Raw genomic sequence first — 26,178 nt, forward strand, 5'->3', positions numbered from 1 at the left:
ATTTAATTCAACAAAAAGTTAACAATTATGTAAAATGTATTTAAGTAATTGTGAAAAAGCATGCTATAATTATTGAGATCAATCACATAACTCTACATATAAACCAGTGGTGGAAAGTAACTAAGTACATTTACACAAGTACTGTACTTATGTACAATTTGAGGTACTTGTACTTGAGTATATCCATGTTATGTAACTTTTTACTTATACTCCACTACATTTTAAGGCAAATATTGTACTTTTTACTCCACTACATTTACCTGCAAGCTTTAGTTAATTTACAGGTCATATCCGTTTTGAGTTAAATGATCAATAAATATCATACGTTACACTTTTGGTTAAAAAATTTTGTGTTTCCTGTAAAACTTGAAAAAATTACTTAGGCGATTATTTTAACAGGGAGACGATATGTAACCATGTCTATGTATGTAACTGTAATCGAACCTGAATAATGTGCACGAGCACACAAGCACGAGCAGTAAAGTGTAAGCTAATGTTAGTTTAAAGGGCCTGCAGCCAGCAGCTAACTGTCTTTATTTATCAACAACGGTAGCTAGCTCATTGAAACTGAAGCAGTAATAGCATATTTTGTTTTTCCGTATAACTAGCCGTCTTTTGCTCTTTCTTGGACTATCGTTACTAACATGACGAAGTCAACCTGTGTTAATCTTGACAGGTTTATGGACGAGTTTACACAACTAGAACAGGTAGCTAATGTTAGCTATGCTAACTCACTAGTGGCTAATAATGGCTGTCTGTCATTAAGTTATTGGCTGTTGTTTTTGTGTTTTTGTAATGGTGGAAAGTAACATTTGGAAACATGTGGAAAGTACATTTAATCAAGTCCTGTACTTAAGTACAATTTTGAAGTACTTGTACTTTACTTGAGTATTATGAGTTACATGTTATGTAACTTTATACTTCTACTTCACTACATTTTGAGGCAAATATTGAACTTTTTACTCCACTTCATTTATCTGACAGCTTTAGTTACTTTACAGGTCAATATTTAACATAGAAAATAGGATTAATTCAAAGTAATAAGACATGTTTTGTAATTAATAAATGAGCCCATCTTGAGAAAATTAAAATGTTGCTTACATAAATGCATCAATAATAATAATGATCCAATAATTAGAATATACAAAACAATCTGAGTGGGTTCATTCTGCATTCTTTTACTTTTGATACTTTAAGTGCATTTTATTGCTGATACTTTTGTACTTTTACTGTTATGAGGTTTAATTTTAAAAAAAATCTTATCACTTTAAATGTATGTTGATTTTAATGTCAAAAGTAACTAAAGATGTCAGCTAAATGTGGTGGAGGAAAAAGTATATTTACCTTAAAATGTAGTGAAGTAGAAGTTAAATAACATGGATATACTCAAGTAAAGTACAAGTACCTCAAATTGTACTGAAGTACAGTACTTGAGTAAATTTACTTAGTTACTTCAACACTGCTATGTGATTGATGTCAATAATTGTAGCATGCTTTTTCACAATTACTTAAATACATTTTAGATCAATATTTAACATGAAAAACATGATCAAGTGATTCGACTTTTTTTTAATTAAATCTTTTAACAGCATATGAAGTAGTTAATGAGCCCTACTGTGAAAAAATTAAAATACTGCTTGCATAAAAGCATCACTACAAATTATGTGATAGTATATAAAACAATCTGAGTGGGACCGTTCTGCAAAAGTACTTTTACTTTTGATACTTTAAGTACATTTTGATGATGATACTTTTGTACTTCGGTAAGTTTTGAATGCAGGACTTTTACTTGTAGTGGAGTAATTGCACAGTATTGTATCAGTACTTTTACTTAAGTCAGGGATCTGAATACTTTTTCTACCACTGCTTCTTAGACATAAACATAATTACTCACATCATATTGATATTCATATTCTGATAATTTCACAGAATTTCTTAAGCATAATGTTTGAATTTAACAATTGTCAACACAATGACAGCGCTAATGAGTCTGAATTAAGTCTGAAGTCTACAGTACTTTCACTTACCTTTGGTTTTATCAAACAGAAAATTACAGAAGTAAGTGGCAAAAACAATGTGTTGGAGATCATGTTGGAAGATGCCAATAGACTCATAAAATATCATCTGACCAAGGAGAAAACTCTGATTGAGGGTGAGTTTTTGTCCTTTCATTAGAAACCTGGAAGTAAGCATTCGTTTATGGTGACATTTTTACAACAGTGTTTGTTTTTGAAGATTTATGATCCTTGAGGTGTTTGAATTGGTGTTTGTATGTCTCCCTCTGCTGGTGATTTTGCATTAAAGTGTACAAATAAGCTGATATATAAGAGATAATCTAATTTATTAGTTTTAATTGATTAATTTAAAAGACAGCTTGTTATATTTTTATACAGTACTCCTGTCATTTTTATAGTACATAAAGTCATTAGTTGTATTAATGTTTTGTCCCTCATAAAACATTTTTTTTAACTGTACATATGTATGGTACCTAAAAATCATCTGTTGCAGAGAGAGACAGTCTTCTTGTCAGTGTGAACAGACTGCAGCAGACTCTGCAGGAGCAGTGTAACCTCAGAGGTAAAAAAAAAAATACCCCAGGATATTTTCAATACTCAAATCAATCTTTTTCAGGCTGAAGACCTATATGCATGAATAATACTAAACGTTCCTGTAGCACAGGCAGGGTATCTGCGGGCTGTTAAAAAGTCTTAAAACGTCTAATAATTTGAATTTAAGGCCTCAAAAGGGCTAAAATTCTCTTAAAATCTCATAAAATGTCGATTGTTAATAACGCAATAGCAATACTGCAATGGTAATTTACATTTAGTAAAGTATAAATGCGGATGAAGGATTTTGTTCATGTTGTAGTGGAGAATGAGAGACTGAAGAACGATATGGCTGACCTGAAACGACAGAATGAGAAGACAGCAGAGGTAAGAAGTGAGGAAGTCATTTAAAGTAAATTGAATAGAACAGTTGAACTGTTTCCATGGCGTGTGTGGACAATGTAATGTTCTGTTGTCTGATGTCTGTTTCTGTGACGTAAATGTTGTGTTTAGAGACATTTATTTAACAATGTAGTTTGTACACAATAGCTAGTCTACTGTGCAGCTCCCACAATATAAGTAAGAGAAGCTCTGAATCAATCAAGCTACACTCAGTTTTTATAACAGAAATGTAATATAAAATGTATGTTTTGATTTACAAGAGTTTACAAGAATTTACAAGAGAGAAAAGTTGTACTTTTTTAATATGTATTCTATTTCTACTATTTTTAATAAAAGTACAACTGATAATTGATCGAAACATTGGTCCTCAGCAGTGGTGGAAAGTAACTAAGTACATTTACTCAAATGCTGCACGTACAATTTTGAGGTACTTGTACTTTACTTGAGTATTTCCATTTTATGTAACTTTATACTTCTACTCCACTACATTTTAAGGCAATTATTGTACCGTTTACTCCACTACATTTAGCTGAAGAAGAAGAAATAGATGCATTTTTTTCAGTTTTTTCCCCCCCGATTACTCTTAACCCTTGCTTTTAATCAAGTTTAAGTGGACATCTTGCAAAAAACAAAATTTTATTTATATTTTTAATTTATTTTATTATATTTTTAATTTATTTTATTCTATTGTTGCACTGTGTTTATGTATTTTAGTATTTTAGTTTTTACCGTATTTCCTGCAACTGTGCTATCTGTACAGCACTTTGGTCAACCCCGGTTGTTTTAAATGTGCTCTATAAATAAAGTTTGACTTGACTTGACTTGACTTAAATTGAATTACTGTGCCATTTGACATCACATTTATCAGTTGATTTTTTTATCCGTAATTGTGCATTTTTACTAATATTTTAAAGCTTGTTGGTGTCTTTCAATACCTTATAATTAATAAGCAAATTCCAAATGTTTGCTTAAAAGTACTTTCAACTCAAGCATCAGTCGGCGGTGTGTGTCATCAGGACGGAGAGGCTGAGCTCCAGCAGCTGATCAGTGAAATGAGAGCAGAGGCAGACAGACACCAGAGGGAGCTAGAGACTGTCAGGCAGCAGGGCAGGAGAGAGGTGGAGGACGCCCACAAAGAGGCTTTCAATCAGTGTAAGGCCAAAACAATAACCATTTTTCACTGACACTTTATCAAAGTAACATTGTGAGAGTTTAGTTACAATAACAATGGTGTAACAGCAAACACTGGACTATTAATGACTGTTGTTTGAACGTCCTGTTTTGGTTCCAAAATAATTTTAAAAATTAAAGTTGTGCACATATCCATGATGTTACCTGACCATCAAATGGACATCCTGCCTCTAGCAATGTCAAAATAGGTCTCTACGACAACGGGCATACTCAGCAACAAATTTAGTCAAAATGTTCACACACAGTGTGGAAATCATAATAACTGGAAATAATAATGCTAAATCCTGGTTTTGCTGTCTGCATGACAGAGGATATGAACTCCAATCTCCATGTGACAGTGCATATCTCTTTCAGTTTACTCTGATATCTATACTCTGTGACCTGACTTTTTGGCAATCCTCAAAGCAATACTTCTAATATACAATAAATACAGCTTGAATAATGACATGTGGCTCTTTTAAACACTGCAGGCTTAAAACCACAAGACATAAAGATATTTTTCATGTAGTTGAAATAACGCTTAAAGAGATAGTTTGAGATTTTGGATATTAAGTTAACAGTTAACAGGGAAACCACATGTACACTAAAATGTCACCAATTCCACAAAACAACGGTCCTCGTGCATATCAGAAACCAACTTTTTACTATTTTTTTCACTATTTTGTTTTTTGAGAAAAAGCCAAATATTTAATGTATTTACGTAGAATGGCCGTCATCTGATGACAACCAAATAAATTGTCAATTGTCAATCAAATAGCAGTAATATTATTAACACTCAAGTTCTGTATTTAAGTGCAATTTTGAGGTACTTGTACTTTACTTGAGTATTTCCATTTTATGTAACTTTATAGTTCTACTTCACTACATTTTTTGGCAAATAATGTACATTTTACTCCACTAAATTTAGCTGACAGCTTTAGTTACTTTACAGGTTGAGATTGAACAAAAAACATGATACATTTAAAGTGATTAGACTCTTTTTTTTTTTTTTTAAGTAAACCTCATAACAGTATGTTAAGTAGTTAAAATGAGCCCTATCTTAGGGAAATTAAATTGGTGATCAGTACAAATAATCTAATAATATATTTAGAATAGTGTGAGTGGGTCCATTCTACATAACAAGTACTTTTACTTTTGATACTTTAAGTACATTTTGATGCTGATACTTTTGTACTTTTACTTCAGTAAGTTTCGAATGCAGGACTTTTACTTGTAGTGGATTAATTTCAGACCACCATTGGATATGGAAACATGTCACCATGTTGCCATCCACTGATAACTGTGGTGCAGTTTTTGGCGTCTAACTGGGACCGTTGTTGCCCAGGGACACAATGTCACTGTCCGAGCAACGTTTGCTGGGTATATTAAGGAGTAACCTATGTTTGTCCTGGGCCTGTTGTTGTGTTGTTTCCTGGCAGTGGAAGCTAAAGATGCTGAAGTACAGAATCTGCTGGAGCAGAAGGATGTGGATCTGGAGGAGCTGAGGAAGAGGCTGAAGGAGCAGGAGAGGGAGAGGCAAAGCGAGCTCCTAAAGTTACAGATGGAGGTACATTTAGATTTAAAGCTCCCTCCCAGGAGTGATTTTATTCAATGAAAAATATCAAGAATGTACTTTTTTAGTAACTTTTTGAGTTTAACCCTTGTCCATCCCTTTAAAGAAGTTGTTCGGAGGATCCTTAGAGAATAAAAATATGAATTATTTTCTGTATACTAAAAGCTAGGGGAATTATTTTCAATTTCTGGGGTTTGTAAATATTTCGCAAACAACACTGATTTTGATACATTTAATTTTTCCAATAACATAAAGGAAAAAAATGTGATACTTAAGTGAATACTTTTTGTTTGAGTGCATGATTTGATGCTGAAATTTTGCTTTTAATGATTTTCAATGTTTGTTCTTAAGGGTCTGACTGTGTATTTTATTATGATGAGTTCATTATAGACTTATTGTTGGAGCTGAGGTTGAACTGTGCATTAACATAACCAAAATGATTGAAAATGTTCAAATTAAAATGACAAAAATGCCCCTAGTGATGCACAAAATCTTATAAAGCTTTATAACACTGTTATAAATTTGATTATTTTTCATGCATGGACACCATAACATTGTTTATATCAGTTCTGAATATTTTCAGGCAAGATCTGTGAAATAAGCAAGAAATGATTTCAAGATAAAATACAACTTTGATTTTGTTTTGAGTTGCCAGTTTCAGCATCTCTCTGACCTTGTTGGTGTTTTGCTTTGTGTGTTTTGGCAGTTTGGTGCAAAGTTAGCCAGAGTTCAGAGTACAGCTCAGTGCAACCAACAGCAGCAACAACAACAGCACAGCTCCCACCTTCTTCCACAGAGCGTCTTCAAGAGGGTGAGCAGCTCAGTCTGTAACTTTTACACTATAGAAGTTTATGTGGTGGGTTTTATCAAATAGTTGGTTTGGTTTTTACGGGTGTGAATGCTCAAACAAACTCTGGTTTACTGAAAAACTGGGGTCTCGGTTAATTTCCAAGTGCACCAGAATTTGGTTCGCTGCAGGTAAGAACGCAGTCTGAACTACAGGAAGGAAGTGAACCACAACACAGTGCATTCTGGGTTGAAGGTGGGTGAAATTTTGAGAATCAACACCAGGCAAGGTAGTAGCTGGCCTAAAAATTGTCTCGTGGACAAACTTGGTCTAATGATGAAGTAGTGGCCCTTACTGGAAATAGGCTCAGACAATCACATAACACAGTTGCTTGTGGCTACACACGAAAACAACAAAGTCATCAAATGACTTAGCGACTGAATGGTGGCTACTAGATTCATTGCACAGCAGATTATTGCAGTAAAAGTGAAAAAACTCAGCCATCAATAGATTAAAGTCTCCGACTTGCTTTGAAGAAGTGTCAGCTCTTTTTAGAGGCCCACAATGCGATTTTATCCTGATACTTGAGTCTTGATACGATATTATTGCAATTTAAAGCATTTTGCAATATGGTGAGTATTGAGATACAATATATTATGATTTAACTGTTTAACTGCATTTTGTGTCCACAAAATTAAATTCAGTCAAGAATTGTTTTGTCCAATAACAGAAAATTCTCAGTGTATTCATCTCACTTCAGTCTTTTTATTTCTCCACAATGAGAGTCAAACCCACAGACTGACCAACAAAGTATTCAGTCAAACTGAACTGAACTGATATCAAACATGTATGGCCGGCAACAACTGCAGCATTTTATCAAACTTTCCTCAACTTCAAGCTTCACTGCTCTGAATTTTTTTGAATGAACGATAAAAACTTTGCAGCATCATTTCGGCAACTTCCCAACACGATATCTTGACCCACATGGTGCCTATAGATTAGATCTTCTATTAGATCTTCTATCTATCTTTCATTTGATACCGGTATCTCCAGTATATTCCTAAAAGTGAAATACGGCTTCCAGAAAACAGTGAAAATACTGCTCTGTCGAAACGCTAAATATCAATACTTGACGGCAATGGATCAGTATGATATTGCCACGCAAAATATCGTGATACTATGCTGTATTTATTTTTCCCCCACCTCTAGCTCTTCCCCTTACATATTCTGTCCAATAGACGAAGGATATTTGTTAACAATGCTTAGTGTGCTCGGTGAAGCAGAGTATGGAAGCAAACCAAACCAAATGAAAGATGCAACAATGTTGCAACTTCACCACTGAATCACAAGACTTTATATGTGACAGCGACCTCAGTGATGCTACTGATGTTTGGTCCTGGAAGGTTTGGGTTCGGCACTTTGTATCCTTTGCATGCAAACCTCCGCTGAGGACAAAGCAAATTTGATTAGATTTGACCTGCATGTCTCATCCTATTATTCCCCACCTTCTAAAGCCATTATCAGACTTGGCATTAAGTGATCAGACCAAGACAGACAAAGAGACAGCTGTAAGTACGTCAGTTCACACCTGGCAGAGTTCGTCTCGGTCCCCACATGCGCCTTTCGTGACCACTTGTGATTGGATCTCGCTTACCTGCTCTATATGCAAATGAACACGGAGTAAACATGTGGTTAACGTACGAAGGTTGTGACGTAAGATAACTGGAATGTCAATTGTGTCACCTAACATATTATTCGTTTTAGCTCTTAGTGGTTTCTGTGACATGAGGAAATGCAGCAGCATAGATTCATTTACACAATAGGAAGCACACCACAGTCATTTACTAAGTGCAGCCCTTCACAAGATTCACTGAATAAGAGATTTAGAATCAGTGGGTGGTTTTATGGGTCATCACTGGGCAGTTCAATACTGGGAAATGTGATGCATGTCATGTTTACATTGCTTCTTTCTAGTACTGAGTGTGGATTAATTGTGTCCTCAGAAGCTGCAGTTCTTCCAGGAGGAGAAAAACAAGGAGATTGTGGCTCTGCGTCAGAGAATCAAAGAGCTGGAAGAGAACCAACGTGTAGGCGTCTTCAATGATAACCGCCTGAAGAAGAGAAAGATGTAGTTTGTCTAAAGACTAGAAGCTGCAGGACTGTCAGCTCTGCAGGTGCATCAATCGTCTGACTTCCCAAAGGCCAGAAGTTATGTGTTAAATTAAGTGTTTTCATATTTCCAGATTTGAATTTCAGTTTAATTTCAGAGTAAAATTCACTTCCCCAGAGTTGCTGACCAGTTGTACACATCACTTTTCATTTAACTTGGCTGCTTCTTGTGCACTGTCATGCTTGACTAGATTAGCAGCTTCACCACATTGTTTGCAGGTGACCAGTGTGCAGAAAAGCACATGGAAACACAGGCCATGTTCGTTTCTAAGGCTTTAATCCAATCAGACGCCCGCATGGTAGGGCAGGAGGAGGAGGAGCTAAAAACAGGAGAATCGCACCTCAGAGTGAAACAGATAGCTGGAAGGACAATCCCATTCAGAGAAGCCAACCTGTTAATCTCCTTTCATTCAGAGATCAAATAACTCATTTAACTCTCTCATTTCTCCTGAAGTCAAACTTGTGTTCTGCTAATCCGGACATTTTAAATAGTAGTGCTCTAGAATTTAACTTCCTGTAATTACTGTTGATGTTTAGGAAAGTAAAAGCTGCAAATGCCTGATGTTCTCAGTAGCCTAACACTTTTACCTCTGCTGGAATAAATAAGTAAGAAGAATTTAAGATTTTTTTTATTTTTGGTGAGAACATTCATGGTAATGCCCCAATACCCTGAGTGGTACTCCTGCACATCTGATTTGGGTCCAGAAGAAAATCCACATCTGCGATTGATTATACAACATTTAAGATATGTTGGAATTTCCACATTCCAAATGTATGCTGAATTTTGGAGGACTGGAGAGATATTTGAGAGTTAAAAACATCTAAACTAAGATATATATTGGTGGATATTTGTTTTACAACATGTTTTTAACTAATAACATTTTGAAACGCATTGTAAGTAATTTCTTAAGCATATATGCCAATTAAGTTGCATTGCACCCAAGAAGTTCTCTAAAATTTTCAGCCTGGGATTACTTTTCTGCTTTATAAAATGTACCTGGAACAATAAGTTCCTCAAAAGGTTCCTAAAGTCCCTGGGGAAAGGTCTTATGGTTGAAAAGGGGGCTGCTTCCCAAATGTGAGGATTTGCATCTCTTTTTAGACTGTTGGTTGGGGGAAAAACAAGCCACATGAAGACACCATCTGAGAAAATAATATCAGTCAATAATAAAAAACTAGAGACTATCTCACAATGAGATGACACCAGCGATGACATCATTTCAGGCCAGCAGCATAAAAGTTGGTGCCTCATTCTCTACCTTCTACGCTTCAACTTTAATGTCCCCTTGCCCCAACCACACCCGATCACAGTGACACAACCTGTCGAGTCCTGGACTTGAGTTGGACTCGAAGCCTGATTTTCCGGACTGGTGACTGGATTCGGACTCGCACTCTGATGACTCGGATTTGTGCATTCTGGTGCACAATGACTTGGACTCTATATGCTCGAGCATATTTAAAAAATATATTTTTCTCAACAATGCATATCGTCCCCCTGTTAAAATAATCGGCTAACTCATTTTTTCAAGTTTTGCAGGAAACACAAAAAACTTCACCAAAAGTGTAATATATGTCATTTATTGATCCTTTCACTCAAAAAGAATGTAACAAAGGATGGCTATTGGCATAGTAATAACACTGTGTGTAAATTATGTCACTTAAGAGAAATAAATGACTCAGGCAATTTTTTGAACATGCCTTTGTGACTTAAGCAAGATATGGTAACACTTTATTTTGAAGGTGTCTACATAAGAGTCACACAAGCCTGTCAGAAACATGACATGACAAGTATCATGAGCATTAATGTTACTTCAAAGTGTCATTAATGTTCATGACACAGCCCATGTCATGTTTATGACACGCTCATGTCATTCTTATGTAGACACCATAGAGTCAAGTGTTACCAATATTAGTGTCAACAATAAAACACTGATAAACTAAACTGATAACTAAACAATCTGTCTAAATTATCAGATGCCTATGAATTTGGCAAATTGTCAAAGAAGTGATGATATTAAAGGGGTAAAATCACATGATGTGATCAACTGAGGATGTAGGCGATTTTACCATAGGTGGCCGGCGTCATGAGGAGATAATTTAGGCTAAAAAACAAACAATTTTGACAAAAAATGATACAGGCGATTATTTTAACAGTGTGACGATATTAGGAAATGGAACAACCTCACGGATTTTGGACACAAACTCAGGTATAAATGACTCGGCTCACGAGTGACTCGGACTCCAAATTGGTGACTCGACTATAGCACTCCCACAGACAAATAAACCTTTGGCAAAGTATTCAAAACCACTTTTGTGGTAGTTCCTGCACCTTTAGGAGTCTCCAGGACACCAAGGTCAAAACAATGGAAACCACTCACTGTTGTGGATTCTAATAATGCTCCTTCAAAAGATTAACAATTCTTTTCCATAACTAGGCTAGCTTTGGATTCCATATTTGCACTTGGGTCCTTGCTACATTCTGACAAAATCATATTAATAAATGACTAATAATAAGACCCATTAGTAATGTTGGTACGCTAATTTAAACTCTTTTAAACAAGGTTTGCAGATCCAAAGCAACATTTTTTCTCTAAACAGTGGCTCTTTGGTTAGCTAAGGTTGCCGACCCCTGACCCACACAATAAGAGAATAATAGAAATTAAATGATAAGCTAAAAGCATGAATGTGCTCTTATAACTGTCCTGATGCCTTTGAGTGTCCCCCTGTTGTCTCTGCACTGCACCTCACGGGGACAACACACCTGAATGAAGACGCTCCACCCTGTGCAGCGCTGACCTCATGCTTTGTAATCTCTTTATCTGTGCTGCTCAGCCAGCGTCTAAAGGGGCCAGAGCTAATCCCTATGGGAACATTGGGTAATAGTATTGCATAACATTTCATCTTCACAGAAGCCAAGAGATCAACCTTAGCTGCATAACAACCATGTTCCTAACACAGGTGTGCTTTGCTGCACCTGCAAACCAAACCACACCACTCGTACTGTAAATACTGGGGACACAAATGCATGTGCACATTTTGTGGTCTTTTGCATCCTTGCGGCCTCATTTTTGCCGCCCTGCACAATAATAACTATTTGATGGGATTGGCTCAGACCCAAATGAAGCCAGGATTAGAGTTCATGACACCACCTTAATCCTTCATCATTGAAGAGCAGAGGCAGAGGTGAGCTGTGAGGGGTGTGGCCAGGGAAGCTCGACAATCCGTTCCCTTGTCTCAAACAGACGTGCCCCCTCCCCTCCTGAGTTGTTGGCCATCGGTGTACAGTAGTCTGTCAGAGAGGACAGAGGAGCAATGAGGGCATCATTCTGCTTGGTGCATTGCAACGTTCTGCAATGATCTTGACACAAACCGTCAGACTTCAGCATGTAAGTGAAGGACAGTCGTTTTTCTAGGTCCTTCTGGGCCAAAACAACTTCATATTGCTGTGTGCGATGGATTCTATGGCCGGGTGTTGATGCAGAGCTGCGGTTTGGAAACTTGGTAAGAAAACAAACATTTCTTGATCTCTTTTTTATTAAATTTCTCCTGTCTTTTTGCTGCTATTTGAGCATACCAGTTTCTCTCTAGAAAATTTACATTCATTCGTGTGGTAACTGTGGGGCGGCTGTGGCTCAGTTGGTAGATTGGTCCACTGGTCGGAAGGTCGGTGGTTCAATCCCTAACCATGGCGGTCTACATGTACGTTCATTATTGTGTGAATTAATTCCCAATGGTGACATGTGGCACCAGTGTATCAATGTGTGTTTGAATGGGTGAATGAGTGCTGTCTCTAGTGTAAAGCGATATATGTAAGAGCCGGCCATTTTACCATTTACTGTTGCATAACACCTCTGAGAATTTCTATTTATTTTGTTGAATCTTAAGTGATATAGCCTCAGTGAAGCACTGGAAGAAGCAAGTGTAGAATAATAATATGTAATGTTACTTTTTACTTGAGTATTTACTGTTTAATTAATGATGAAGCTGTTTAGTGTTTCCAGAAAAGTAAATATGGGTCTCTACACCGTATGAATGGTAAATGGAGTGCATTTTTTTTATCCAAAGCGCTTTACACTACACACTACGCTCATTCACACACCAGTTCACACTGGTGATCGAGGCTACCAGGGCACACTGGTCCCACCTACCACCATTGGGAATTTATTCACACACTGATGAATGCAGCATCGGGAGCCATTTGGGGTTCAGTATCTTGCTCAAGGATACTTCGACATGCCCATATGAGAAATTTAAGGGGGAAAAAGTAACTACTGTAGAGTACGTCCAAACCATAAAGACCTCATTGTGTCCTTGCAGATGACCTTTTCGTCACCCTGCTGCAGAGATGCCTGGAAGCCAGTACCAGGTGACAAAAACCACTCGTCACCACAGCCTCTACAGCCTGACGGACAGCTCTGAAGTGGGCCCGGAGGATGATGAGTCCGAGTCCATGCCGTCCCTCACCCCCCTGCAGAAGCTCACCACCGACATGTGCAAAGACGAGAAGACCATCAAGGACCTGATCATAGGCCGCAGGGTGGGCTTCTACAAGGTCCGAGGGGAGATCGGCTCCGGGACCTTCTCCAGGGTCAAACTGGCCTTCCATGCTCTGACTAGAGGTACGCTGTGTGTTAGCAGACTGTGCTAGGGAAGTTAGCTTTTACAAGCACAAAGCATCATTAACCGTCTGCTTCATTTCTGTTCTCTGTTATCAAGTCCAATCTCTTCCATTTGCCTGTGTCACGGATTCTTTCCCTCATTCATATTTCTTCACTGTTCAGGCCACTGTCACTCCAAAGTGGGGGTCCCGACCTGCGGAAACTTTGACATATGTTCTTAAATATGTCTTTTATAACAGAAGACACAATGTAATGAATAGAGGTGGGGGGAAAAATCGATACAGCATAGTATCGCAATATTTTAAGTGGTAATATATCGATTCATGTCCGCGAAGTATCGATATTTAGCATTCCAGCGGCCCGTCAGTATTTTTGTCGTTCTTTTTATTTCCGGAGGCCGTAGCGGACTCGGTTTGAGGAACATACTGGAGTTACTGGTGTCATATGAAACTAGAAGATCCAAGGAATCAAGGCACCATGTGCGTCAGGATATCATGTGTTGTTGTTGATATAACGCTGCAAATTTAGGCTTTTTTTTTTTGGCGTTTCATGGTGAAAGTTTGATAAAATGCTGCAGTTGTTGTCATCCATACATGTTTGATATCAGTTCAGTTCAGTTTGACTGAATACTTTGTTGGTCAGTCTGTGGGTTTGACTCTCAATGTGGAGAAATAAAAAGACAGAAGTGAGATGAATAGACTGAGAATTTTTCTCTTATTGGACAGAAAAATTCTTGATTGAATTTAATTTTCTGGACACCAAATGCAGTTAAACAGTTAAATCACAATATGTTGTTTCACAATACTCACCATATCGCGAAATGCTTAAAATCGCAAAAAGCCCACTGAATATATGCAGTGTGCATATGAGATTTTATGCTTTGCAGGGTTCAACGTAAATTTTTCATCTACAAGGTGGGAAGAGTGAACTGCTCTATTTACTAGCCATACAAAGAAGATGGCCTACTTTCTCATTAGAGTTCCACTAAAACCTAAAACTGGCTCCTGTCCTTCAGCTGGCCAGACTAATGCAATGATTTGGCTACACACCTTTTTCCTCACTGGGCACTGCGTGTGCCAAGTGGCTTAGGGTAGTTAGGAGAGCTACTATAAAGCATGAAGCAATTGGCACACACACACATCATTAAGTGTGTATATATTTATGTTTTAAAGACTTGCAGATGTCCAGATGTCAGATTTTTGTGACTAATCTAGCCATAATATATTGTATGTCACATGCTTAAATAGAGACTTTACTATGAGTCATGCATTGATATACATCATTCTCAACCCCAGCAGTCATCATTGCATATAACAAAAACACCAAAGACAAGACAAGAAAACCATGATAAAAATAGGTTTGCCTTTTCTATCACATATTCCTAATCACATTTAGCGTGAGGTCTTCTTATAACACAGGTGTATTTCCCAAACTGAATCATTTGCAAGGGCCTGATCTCCACCCAACACATTTGCTTGAGTGCAACTGTCTGTATTCACACCCCTGCATATCACTGAGACATTTCTTAATAAGTTATATTCAAAAAATTAACCCAATCCCAAGTTTAATGCCGCAAATCAGACAGCAGACTCTAGACTGCAGCTCCTAACAGTGTTAAATAAATGTTCACTGTAGTTCAGCAATTTGTTAAATTTCTCACATTGTATTTTATTAGATGCAATGAAAAAAATGAAATCACCCACCCTGTTCTCTAAATATCTGCCATTAAATGTCTGCTATTAACCCTCTGAAATCTTGGGCTATTATGCCTGTTAAAAAATCTGTTAAAAAACTTTACCATGCCATGTTGGTATCAGTTTTTTCAGCACAACCTCACCTATATGTCCTGATAATTAATTTTTAACTTTGACTTACATGATCAAAATTTTGAACCCAAAAGAAAGAAAGGAAAACATAAAATCTGTTGCAAAATGTGGCAAAAATGAACACAGGTTGCAAATATAACATATAACAGGTAGAATGAGGATCATATCTAGTTCTATATTTTTATACTAAATATATTTGACATTATCTCCCATTTTACTTGGCCGGATATCATCAAAAAAAATATCTGGTATGGAGTTTCAAGCCAGAACTTTAGAGGGAAGCTGAGGGCAAGGCTCGACGTTTCATTTTTTCATTTTTAATAATGTTCAGTTTACAATCATATGAAATATTTGTCACGACCTGGCTCTAAAGCCATGACAAAAGATTGGGAAACGCAGACAAAAGGCAATTTAACGAAGAATAATAATCGATCAAAACACAAACCAAAGACACGATGAGGTGTGATTATCAGTAGTGTATGCATGAGTGTAGCTGTAATGTGAAAAGAGGATGTTGTGTGTCCACAAACAAAACAACAAATGCATAAAAGGAGAGAGAGCGCCAGGTTCCAGGTAAGCGGGGATGTATAATTACTATATCAACTAATCATCAGTGGCGCTCGGGCTCCAAGGCACCTGATATAATCAACAATCAGTCAGGGGACTGTCACAGAGAGTATTAAATCTGGCATTGCTTAATTTTCTGTCCATTAACAAATTGTTTCAGCACAAGTTTTGAGACTTTTCCCCCTGAACTCCTTGTTGACAGATGTTTAATGTCTCTCTCATAGACAAAGTGGCCCTAAAGATCCTGGATAAGACCCGGCTGGACAGTCACGCCCAGCGTCTGCTTTCCAAAGAGATCAGTAGCATGGAGAGCCTGGCGCACCCCAACGTGGTCTGTCTGTACGAGGTGGTGGATACGCCAAGTCGCCTCTTCCTGGTGCTGGAGTACGCAGGAGGAGGAGACCTCCACAACAGGATCTGCACTGAGGGAAAACTGTCTGACAACATCAGTAAGATCACCTTCGCACAGATCCTCTCTGCCATCAAATACATGGTAAATGACAGAAACATTTCACTTTGTGCTTGTTTTTTCCAGCATGCAGTTGTATTTATATTTTTAAGCAGTGGTTCGGGTTTATTGAAGTGTTGTATTAGGTAGCTTACTATAGTATCTATATCTATATATCTATAGTATCTAGAGTATATTTCCTACAGTAGATGGCTGTCAGGTGGAAGAATAAGGCAGTAGTAGAATTTAGCTAACCGAAAAAAGGATCACCTAAAAAAATCTATATAAGTGTATGCTAGATTTAGTTTCAAAAGCCACCAGACTTCTTTGACAAAAACAGTCATTTTTACTTCCTGGGAATTGATGGTCTACTGTCCAGTGTTACTAGTAATGTTTTTGTCAAAGTAATCAGATGGTGACTTCAGTTCCCTGTTGAAAAAGGGCTGTCTGATGATAAAGGAGTGATATATTCCAAATATAAGGTTAGGGTTAGGGTTTCATATCGTTCTGTGACTCCCTTATGTATTTTAATCCAAACATTCACATTTTGGACCACCTATGCATGTTTTAGCATTAAATGCTACTTTCCGGGCCCTTCTGAAAGCGTTTTCCAACATGACCTGACCACCTAAAAAAAGGAAATGTACATTAGTTTAAGTCTGCATAATATTAAGAATATTTTACCATGCCATCAAACAGCCCTTTACAATGGAAAGCTGAAACTGTTATCTATGCTTTAATTGAAAGAAAAACATTGACAAAAACTGACATTTTTAATTTGCAGAACATGGAGTGAACAAGGAGTGGCTGTTCTAATGTTACCACAACCTTGTTCAGTTACTTAATTATTGTTGTTGTGTGACTTTCAGATCCATATCAGGGTCCACAGCAGAACATTTTGTGCTTTGATTTCCAGACTAAGCCGTGACTCAGCTAGTGTTATCTTTCACAACATACTGTAGTTATCTACATTACTGCTTTTTGGGAAGGCTCAGTGGGCATTTCCATTTCAAAAGTACAGAAAAAAATGCAGGTCAAGTCGCACTTAAACTAGTTTTGCTGCTGCCTCCCTCCACATACCAATGAAACTAAACTATCATGGTAAAATCAGACATTTTTGAAGCACACCGGGCTGATCGCCAAGACTTTCAAATTACGATCCATGTTTAAAGACAGAAAATTTCAGATTTCTTAGATATTTAGAAATAACTATCAAGTTGTTGTGTTTTTCTGTGCAGCACAACAGCAACATCATTCACAGGGACCTGAAGGCGGAGAACGTTCTTTTCACCAGCTCCGGCTGTGTGAAGGTGGCAGACTTTGGATTCAGCACGCGGGTTTCGAACCGCAACGACGCCCTGGACACCTTCTGTGGCTCGCCGCCCTACGCCGCCCCAGAGCTCTTTAAGGACGAGTGCTACCTGGGGCCCCCAGTGGACGTTTGGGCAATGGGGGTCCTGCTCTTCTTCATGGTGACAGGCACTATGCCGTTTCGTGCAGAGACCATGGGGAAGCTGCGGCGCTGCATTATTGACGGCATCTACACCCTCCCTCCCTGGGTGGCGGGCCCCTGCCAGAGGCTCATCAAGGGCATCCTGAAGGTGGCCCCCGCTGACCGCTACGCTGTGGACCAGATGCTGGGCTGTGATTGGCTCTTACCTGTGGAGTATCCTTGGGCGTTGGTGCCTCCCGAACCATTGAGCCCTCTGCAGGGCCTGCTGGATTCCCAGTCTGGGAGCATGGAGGAAGAGATGGAGGAGGAGGTCAAGGGCTCCCTGGAGGAGCTGGGCTTCACCACGGAGCACCTGCGGAACAATCAGCCCAAAGACAGCCGCAGCCCCGTCACCGGGGTTTATCGGATCCTGCTGCACCGAGCCCAGAGGAGGAGGGGCTGCGACAGCCCCCCGGTGGTCCGAGGGATGGTGAGGGACCCCAAGAGGGAGGGGCTCCGGGCCTACAGGGGCCTCAGACACACCTCCAAATTATGTGTGCTTTCATAAAAGACTGGGACAGACGCTTGGTTTTTATACACACTGCTTTTATACAAAGATGAAATCAGTAGAAACACTGAGTTTTTTATGTTGCATTTTATATTGTTAAAATAATTGTGTTTAACTTCTTCCAATTCAACTTTTATGGAAAGCCTGAGGATGGAGTCTACTGGAGAACTGCAGCAGTGTTGCTTCTGTTGAACTCTATAGGTTAAGCAGATGAGATTCAGCTTGTTTTCTGAGAGTTGCATGTCGGACAATTAGAGTAATAAGCATAATGAGCTAATATATAGAAACGGAGCACACGTAAGCCCCGCCCACACAAGAGGGTTAATCGCCTGTCTGGCTCTAATCTCCTCTTGACGTGTGTTGTGTGAAGGTGCTTCCTTGTCAATTCCGGCTGCTGGCCAATATCAGAATAGTGTTTAAAAGCTGCTGTGAACTACTAACAGAACCCAGAACTAAGTTTTTATAAGCTGAGGAACTAAGAAAAGTGTGATCTCCTGAAACTCAGTATGCCTAACGTTCTGTGTTCAGCAAACATTTTGTCCCTATATCCAAAGTGAGTTTTGAAGTTTACGACATTTCTGTAAGTTAAGCGAAAGCATTTTGACAGGTTGCAACTTGCATAAGAGTGGAATGTTGATAAATGTCAGTATTATGTTTCCAAGTGCCTTAGCTTAGAGTACAGCTAACTTGTACTAGCATACATCTAATGTATGTAGCTTGACAGGCGCTTTGTTAGTGTTTTGGTGAATATTCTAGCCCAGTTATTTTCTCCACCGGCGAGTGTTGTCTTCAGAGTAGTCTATATTGCAAGAAACTGGAATGGCTATTATTTTTCTTTCTGTTAACTTAGACAGGTGATCTAAGAGTCTAAATCCATGTTTGTAATATCATGGAACTCAGTTGTTATCATGCTGCAGTCATGCAACCATTCCTCTTTAGTATATTTAGCATAAATTATGTTAAAAAAAAAAAATGGCTATATTTTTGCTTTTAGTCAACATAGAAAGGTGATCTGGGCAACCCTCATTCCCTCATAGTTGGGATTTAAAACAGAATGTGAACTTTTGTTTTTTGCAAATATACACTCACACTTTCTGTTTATATTTACAATTTACTTTTTGGGAATCAGGGTTGTATTTACAATAATTAGCTCATTATCAGGTAGAGAACAAAATCAAAATCAAGAAAGATTTCCCAGAATTATTTTATTTTATGGTGATGTACTGCATAGTGCATAAATGTAAGAAAACATTTCTATCCTCATTGTTGTGCCTTATAAGCATAATCTTCATCAAAGTAACAACAAAAAATCTAATGAAAATTAAAAAATGGCCCAAATTAGGACATTTGAGTGCTTTGTATGTTGACTAAAAGTAAAAAATATAGCCCTTTCCCAATGTTTACCTTTACATGATTCATTGTTACTATGTGAAAGAGGCAGGGCTGCATGACTGCACCAAGATGAATTTCAGGACATCACAAACACGGACTAGATCTCCTTTACAAGTTAAATAGAAGCAACATTAGTCCACCTCATCATGCTAACCACTCTAATTGCCTTACATGCAGCTCTCAGTAACCAAACTTAATCTCATCTGCTAAGCCTGTAGAAAACATTTCAATGACAAAGGTTCATAGGAAACAACATCGCTGGGTTTAATAAAGCCACTTAGGGCTTTCCAGTGGACTGAACTGTTAAAGTGCCTGGTGAAATTAAGCTAAAGTAAAAGTTGTGAAAGAATGCATATAAATTCATCCTAAGAGGGTTTTTTTTACTCTCAAATTATTTAACTGAGATTATTTTTAGAGGCCTCAAGAGGTGAATGTATCCAGTATTTTATATAAGAAAAGTATGTGCAATAATACAATAATGTAAAATATATTTGTGCAGCTGATTCTAGCTTTTCAATGCTTTGGATTTAGTTAATGTGAACATTGTATTAAAGAGAAAGCCTGCATCCACTTGAAAAGACTCTTATATTAAAAAAAAACTGAATAAAGGGGTAAAAAAGTTTTTTTTTTTAAACGTGAAGCGTCACGCAGCTTTCATTGAGCAGGTGGCTGCTGCTGCTCAGCTCGCGTCTTTGTGGCGTGTTTACCAAAGTTTCACTAATTGCCTGCGGGTAAACAACAGCCCGACAGCAGCTGGCAGGACACCAGATGATACTCGGGACCTCTTTCTCTCTGCATCTCCACAACCGGCCCAAACCAGCCAGACCCGACCCGGCTGCCCCCCTTCTCTGGCACTGGAGAACTCAGTCACCCTCGGCCCCTCCCAGCCCTGCCCTGCCCGACCCCCACCTGCAGGAAGCGGCAGATGGCGCGGCGTGGCTGCGGAGACATCTGCAGGCCGAACAATAGGCGCTCTGTGCGGACCGCTGGAGCTGACAGGCCCGGAGCTCCGCTATTGTGCGCCGCGCCATACACATGCAGATGAGTTCTGCAGGAGGAGGGACCCAGTTTTTTTTTTTGTTTTTTTTTTACTACTGCAGGGACAACAGCAGATGACAGCCCTTAGCGCCTTCCATGCAAATCTGCTGAGTCCTAAACTTTTGTTAGTTTTATACCCCCCCCCTCCACACACACACACACACACACACACACACGCACACACAGCACAATACACACAGCTCACGCTTTGCAAGAGAAAGTGACGACACATCACACAGAACATATGAAGTTATTGTGTTTTATTAAACATTTTCCACTTACAATTTCCAAAGTGAAACTGTTAGAGACATAAATTAGTTTGTTTCAAACATTGTTCCAACAGGATCAGAACATCAAGAGTCAAAACATTTCAGTTCAAAAGATAATTATACAAAATCTTATCGTTTTTTACTTTAAATTAATTTAGCCATTTTCTAACGTGAAACCATTAGAAAACACACTTTTTGTCTTTTTTTTTAGAATATTATTAGTCATTGTTACATATCTAAAGTGAAACCTTTAGAGAATAAACTTTTTCTTTTTTTTTAATTTTAGAATAATATTAATCATTGTTACATTCCTAAAGTGAAACCTTTAGAGAATAAACGTCTTAATTATTATTTTTTTATTTTTTAGAATATTATTTGTCATCGTTAAATTTCTAAAGTGAAACCTTTAGAGAATTAAGACAATTCTGGAAAGTGGGAAACATTTGCGCTGATTGCAACTGTTGTCGTGTTGCTCAGCGAAGAGGACGTCTTTAAAAAGTCCCTTTTTAAGAACGCCTCTTCCTCAGCACCGCTTCTTCTCCTGCTGCGCGTGCTTCAACGTGCTTCAACGTGCGACGTTTGCTCTGTGGGACCACAGGACGCACAACTCGCATCTCCTTCCTCTCCAAACCTCATCCGCACAAAGAATGAGGGTCGATGTGTCGCTCTTGTGGCATACCTGACCTCATTCACATAAAGAATGAGAGTCATCTTGGCATGGACGGGACAAGAGGCGACGGTTCACGGGGGGCCCCTCGGGCCGGCGCCGTGCTGCCTGGACGGGAATCCTCCTCAGGAGTATCCAGGGATGAGTAGAAACAGGGTCATCCTGTTCAGGATGAGTATTTCCAGATAAGAAGCTTCACAGCATCTGAGCAACAGAGAGGAGCCGAGGCCCCGGATCAACGCTCGGGCAGGCTGATCTCAGGGACCCAGTCGTTCAGACGGCGGCTCTCCTCACAGAACAGGTGCAGCTTCTCCAGAGCAGGGTCCTCCCAAGACCCGTCAGCTGGGTTCTGTTCAAACAGGAAGAGGAAGCAGGCTTTAGTCACATGGTTCTTTCACAGAGCATCACAGGTAGACTTGTGGGGTGATGTAGAAGGACATATCTGAGCTCTACATACCGTGATGAGGACGCAGTGCGCATCTTCCAGCTGCTCCGACTTGTCACCAACAATCTCAGCCAGACGCTGCATGTCGCTCACTCTGACGATGCTGATGTCGTTGTCGAAGCAGAAGGACTGGATGAGGGTGAAGTGGATCTGCAGAGCGATGTCACACTCAAACTCCTCATCCACGGCCAGGACGCAGAAAGACACGCTGTCCGGGTCACTGTGGAGACAAAATAAAAGAAAAAGGCGCATAAGATTCCATCCAATAAACACCCAAAGCATGTTATATGATGACTGAAAATGTGATAATCTGTTAATATTCAGCTCATACTTACAGATTCATAACTTTTGCGCACTCGTAGACGCCCACGGTGAGAGAGTCGTTGTCTTTAGCGGACACCAGGACCTCCTCCAGGGCTGAGCCGGTGCACTGAGCACGCTCGGTGGGTTTCTGGATCAGAACTTCCTCAAGAGTCATGATGAAGGTGATGAAGATATTCCACACAGGGAGAGAGAGTTTGTCAAGAGAGTAAATCCGAGAAAGAAGCAGAGTGCTTTCAGAGCTGCAGCCTCCCTCTTTTATACCCTGCAGCTCGTGCGGCGCAGTGAAAGCGCTGCCTCCTGATTGGCTGAGGCTGAATAGTGTATTGGTATGATAATGCTATTGTCACAGTCCGGCTCGTGGCAGATTGATGGGGGTCATCGAGCCACGCACGCTCCCCCATCTGAGCCCTGCAGCCTGGCCTCAAACTAAAAATAGCTTCATTAAAAAAAAAGTTTGATCATTCTGCAGCACTTTTGTGCATATAAGAGAAAACACATGCGGTGATTCAAACTGCAGATATGCATGTTTGGAATCATTTGCATGCTTACATGCATTTATAAGAACTCTTAAACCGCACAGAAGCTGCATGTTCTCCTTTTTGCAAACACAAAAACAAACTTCTGGAGCACTTTAAGCTCTATAATTCATGTTAAAACTTAATAAACCTAAAATACAAACTCAACTTAAGTAAAACTTTCTTGCATTTGAGGTTTTTGGTGACATTATTTCAGCACAAACATGGAGAAAGTGTAAAGCGCCCCTTCCCCCTCCAGCAGAGAGAAAGGGCAGGTGGATGATGCCATCTGTGGACTAGAGGCTGGCCATAAAACGGCCTCATTGTGCGCACAGAAGCCCTCTATTATCACGGTCTCCCATACAAATGCAAATGAGCAGCGCGTGCCAGAACGCTTGCGTGCTGCGCAATCTGCGCTGCTGGCCCATGCTGACCACGTGGCCATCAGCTGTCCAGAAAATCCTTGCTCGGTTTTTATTTATTTACTCTGGGGAGTTCAGGGTGCCACACGTACTGAATTCTGAAGGAGAACTTGTAAACTTTATTGCACTTTTGTTTGCTGCGTAGATCCAGCAAATGTTTTCATCTGTGGTTTTATTTAAACCTTTTCCTGAACTTTTTTTGTAATTTTGCAATCACTTTTAAGCTAAACTACACTTTTACGCACAACTCTATTAATCTTTGGTGTTTATATTTACTAAATGTCTTTTCTGTGTTTGAATAAACTTGTTCTGACAACTTTCTGTTCAATTCTGATCCTTTTACGCACGAAAAAACTTTTACGCACAGTCGTATTCGGTTATATTTAGTATTTGGTAAGTAAATTAACCAAATGCCTAAGCTGTGAGTTTGAGTAAAGTAATTTCTGGTATCCTTTGATTAATTTCTGATCACTTTTACCAACAACAAAACCTTTACGCACAGCTCTATTTTGTTAGATTCAATATTTTCTGTGTGTATCCACTAAACGTCTTTAAACAAACTTGTTTCTGACAACCATTTATTAATTTCTAGCACTTTTATGCACAGTTCTACGTGGTTGTATTTCGTGTTCGGTGTGTAGAATTACTAAATGTCTATCTGTGCTTTTGAGTAAAGTCGTTTCGGACAGCCATCTATTAATTTCCGATCACATTTACGCATGACAAAACTTTTACGCACAGTTCTGTGTCATCTGCTCCAGTTTCTCCATAACAGCTCGTGCTCATTTGGTTCTGTTCTATCTGCATAATAATCCAAACCCCATCTTGCATCAGGTCAGGCCTGCTGCCTCTGCTGCGTAAATAAAAGAGGGGGGCTGGAGCGGAGAGGCTGTGCAGGAGACACAGGTTGGCGGTGATTGATTCGACTCTATTGTTCAGAGCGGCAGATGGAGAACTGTCGCTATGAGGGACCCCCCTCCTCTCCTCTCTCCTAAACCCAGGTCAACCCCGACCCCAGGGCGCGCCGATCTTTTGTCTACAAGTCTCCACATTCGCCAGTCTGTTGTCTGAGTTTTGATTAAATTTGAATGCCAAAAGAGAACAGCTTATGGCCTAAAGTTTCACAATGAAAAGTGTTATCTCCTAAAGATGCCAGACGCGTAAAGACAGATAGAAATCACTTTGAGTTTGAGCTGTAAACACGCGCAAGAATGCTGAACGTGTGTTTTGTTCAATAACAGAACTCTTATCTGCGTGTTACTGCAGCAACAACCTTATTTACTTCTCAATCGCTTTCAGTTTCTGCCCGTGAATTGCATGGGCCAAACTTGGATTCGGATCCAGCTGAGATACACTCAAACACTGAGCTATTTTAGGAAGGATCAGCTTGCATGGCCACAGGGCAGGCGCGTGCAAATCGATACCGACCTATTGTTGCTGCAGCACATCTGCCAGACGGAGACCTCCCCGGCAGCGCGCGACAGGTGTTGGTGGTCAAAGCTGTGTTCTGGTGACCTGCGGCCACTCACTGAAGACCTGAACCTCTTTGTGAGGACAGAACGTGTTTAAAGCTGCAGGATAAGATATCTGGATTTTTATCTTGTGGTGTGTGTAAATATAATTATAGGTGGATAGCTTGAAAGTACCATAATTGCTCATTTTTCAACTTCAAGAATCGTTTTTTGAGCCATAAAACAAGCAAAACTTTATAAACGTCAATGTGATTTAGCTAAACTTCTGCAATCGCATTTTATTTAAGCTCAAAACTTTCTTAAATCATATTTACAGAGGGGTTGAAACACTGCCATCACGCCCAGCAGGTGCTGCCTGACTTCCTTTGTCCAGCCTTCCCTTCACCTTCCCCCCGGGGACAGATGGTATCTCTCGGTTGCTATGGAGAGTGATGCAGACAGAGAGATAAAGCATGCAGGCATCCCCAGATGCCACGCGCCTCAAGTGAGGCACGGCTTTAGGCATGCAAAGCAGCGGCGCGTGCCACTGCCCAATCTACAAAAAACAGTAAATGCATAGTGAAATTGGTCACGAGTTATAAAAGTCTGTCTGACATCCAGGGCAGTTGGGATGTTTGGCATCTTTATATTATGACACATGAAACAGCAGCAGACTGCAGCTAACGAGGTTTTTATCAATATGTAAATGAATCTACTAAACTTCCAAAATTTTATTTTTTATGCTCTTATACTTGTAGATTATCTTTGAAGTTTCCCCTGCAAACCTTCTGCAAGTTAGTAAGAAGCATTTAAAGGACCAGGCAAGTGTTTTTGCCAAGTCTAGAAAAGCACTTGTTTTTCATTTTCATATGCATGCTGTACAGGTTTATATTTGAAATGTATTTTCCAAGGTAAAATTGCACTTTGAAATAATATAAGAATGTCAAAAAGGAAAAACATACAGATGAAGGCAAATAAAGAAATACGTATTTCTTTCTTGATAAAGAAATACAAATCTACAAGACACTTAATTTGAAAATCTTTAACATTAGATAAGGTACAGTCAACTCAGACTTTTATTATGTAAAAAAGTAATTTACTATGGTTAAAATATAGTTGCAGTGTAGTCTTCAAAAAGGTGATATCTCAGATGTTAATGTATATTTCTGACCAGTCCAGTCAACCATTGACTTTCATTCATTTTTCCACTACATTAAATAAATCAGCAGATCTTGTAACTTGTTTGAATTGTGTGTTCAATCACAGAAAACATAAAGTCTGTATCCATTGGAGTTCCATTATAATTGTATGGTAAAATCTAAGCTTTTTCATTTGTAAGTGCAGATTCATTGTTTAAAACACTGATATTGCATTACCTCATAACAATCATTTAATTTAAATTTTGATGGACTTCAAATGTCTGCTAATTGATTTTCATGTTGTATAGAAAAGAATGTAAGTCTATGGCTGACTGGACTGGTAGTGGAAATACATTTTCAAATGTAAAAGTTCTAACCTAAATTGTATTACTGTGCAATTATAGTGTGA

At 39.1% G+C, this 26,178-nt stretch overlaps 3 protein-coding genes across 4 annotated transcripts; 2 read left to right on the forward strand and 1 right to left on the reverse strand.

The window, feature by feature from the left end:
• The first annotated feature begins 326 nt into the window (after positions 1–326).
• Positions 327–9,756, forward strand: LOC131992628 (coiled-coil domain-containing protein 152-like). The gene is made up of 8 exons (XM_059358254.1): positions 327–707; positions 2,047–2,152; positions 2,509–2,577; positions 2,869–2,933; positions 3,965–4,100; positions 5,558–5,685; positions 6,398–6,502; positions 8,482–9,756. Exons 1-8 carry the CDS (start codon positions 645–647, stop codon positions 8,608–8,610), a joined length of 801 nt encoding a protein of 266 aa, XP_059214237.1. The 5' UTR covers positions 327–644; the 3' UTR covers positions 8,611–9,756.
• Positions 9,757–10,554: 798 nt separating this feature from the next.
• Positions 10,555–19,394, forward strand: nim1kb (NIM1 serine/threonine protein kinase). 2 transcript variants are annotated; one of them, XM_059357341.1, is made up of 4 exons: positions 10,555–12,148; positions 12,965–13,266; positions 15,884–16,152; positions 17,346–19,394. In XM_059357341.1, exons 2-4 carry the CDS (start codon positions 12,993–12,995, stop codon positions 18,105–18,107), a joined length of 1,305 nt encoding a protein of 434 aa, XP_059213324.1. In that variant the 5' UTR covers positions 10,555–12,148; positions 12,965–12,992; the 3' UTR covers positions 18,108–19,394. The 2 variants fall into 2 exon arrangements, with proteins under 2 accessions (XP_059213324.1, XP_059213325.1); XM_059357342.1 differs by having other exon boundaries at positions 12,991–13,266.
• A 1,926-nt stretch (positions 19,395–21,320) lies between these two features.
• On the reverse strand, positions 21,321–22,477 carry gadd45gb.1 (growth arrest and DNA-damage-inducible, gamma b, tandem duplicate 1). Its single transcript, XM_059358162.1, has 3 exons — positions 22,254–22,477; positions 21,931–22,138; positions 21,321–21,822 (listed from the first exon to the last, which is right to left on the reverse strand). The coding sequence occupies exons 1-3, from the start codon at positions 22,394–22,396 to the stop codon at positions 21,709–21,711; spliced, it is 465 nt and encodes a 154-aa protein (XP_059214145.1). The 5' UTR covers positions 22,397–22,477; the 3' UTR covers positions 21,321–21,708.
• Between the last annotated feature and the right edge of the window lie 3,701 nt (positions 22,478–26,178).

The sequence above is a fragment of the Centropristis striata genome, chromosome 19, assembly GCF_030273125.1.
Source record: "Centropristis striata isolate RG_2023a ecotype Rhode Island chromosome 19, C.striata_1.0, whole genome shotgun sequence".
Lineage (NCBI taxonomy): Eukaryota > Metazoa > Chordata > Actinopteri > Perciformes > Serranidae > Centropristis > Centropristis striata.

Bases quoted from the DNA above. Each gene is read 5' to 3' on its own strand.
- nim1kb (XM_059357341.1), top strand. From the start codon at position 12,993: ATGCCTGGAAGCCAGTACCAGGTGACAAAAACCACTCGTCACCACAGC. The intron at 13,267-15,883 runs GTACGCTGTGTG...TCTCTCTCATAG, and splicing joins CTTCCATGCTCTGACTAGAG to ACAAAGTGGCCCTAAAGATC. The intron at 16,153-17,345 runs GTAAATGACAGA...TTTTCTGTGCAG, and splicing joins TCTCTGCCATCAAATACATG to CACAACAGCAACATCATTCA.
- gadd45gb.1 (XM_059358162.1), bottom strand. From the start codon at position 22,396: ATGACTCTTGAGGAAGTTCTGATCCAGAAACCCACCGAGCGTGCTCAG. The intron at 22,139-22,253 runs GTAAGTATGAGC...TTGTCTCCACAG, and splicing joins TGCGCAAAAGTTATGAATCT to TGACCCGGACAGCGTGTCTT. The intron at 21,823-21,930 runs GTATGTAGAGCT...CTGTTTGAACAG, and splicing joins CGCACTGCGTCCTCATCACG to AACCCAGCTGACGGGTCTTG.
- LOC131992628 (XM_059358254.1), top strand. From the start codon at position 645: ATGACGAAGTCAACCTGTGTTAATCTTGACAGGTTTATGGACGAGTTT. The intron at 708-2,046 runs GTAGCTAATGTT...TTTATCAAACAG, and splicing joins AGTTTACACAACTAGAACAG to AAAATTACAGAAGTAAGTGG. The intron at 2,578-2,868 runs GTAAAAAAAAAA...TTCATGTTGTAG, and splicing joins GGAGCAGTGTAACCTCAGAG to TGGAGAATGAGAGACTGAAG.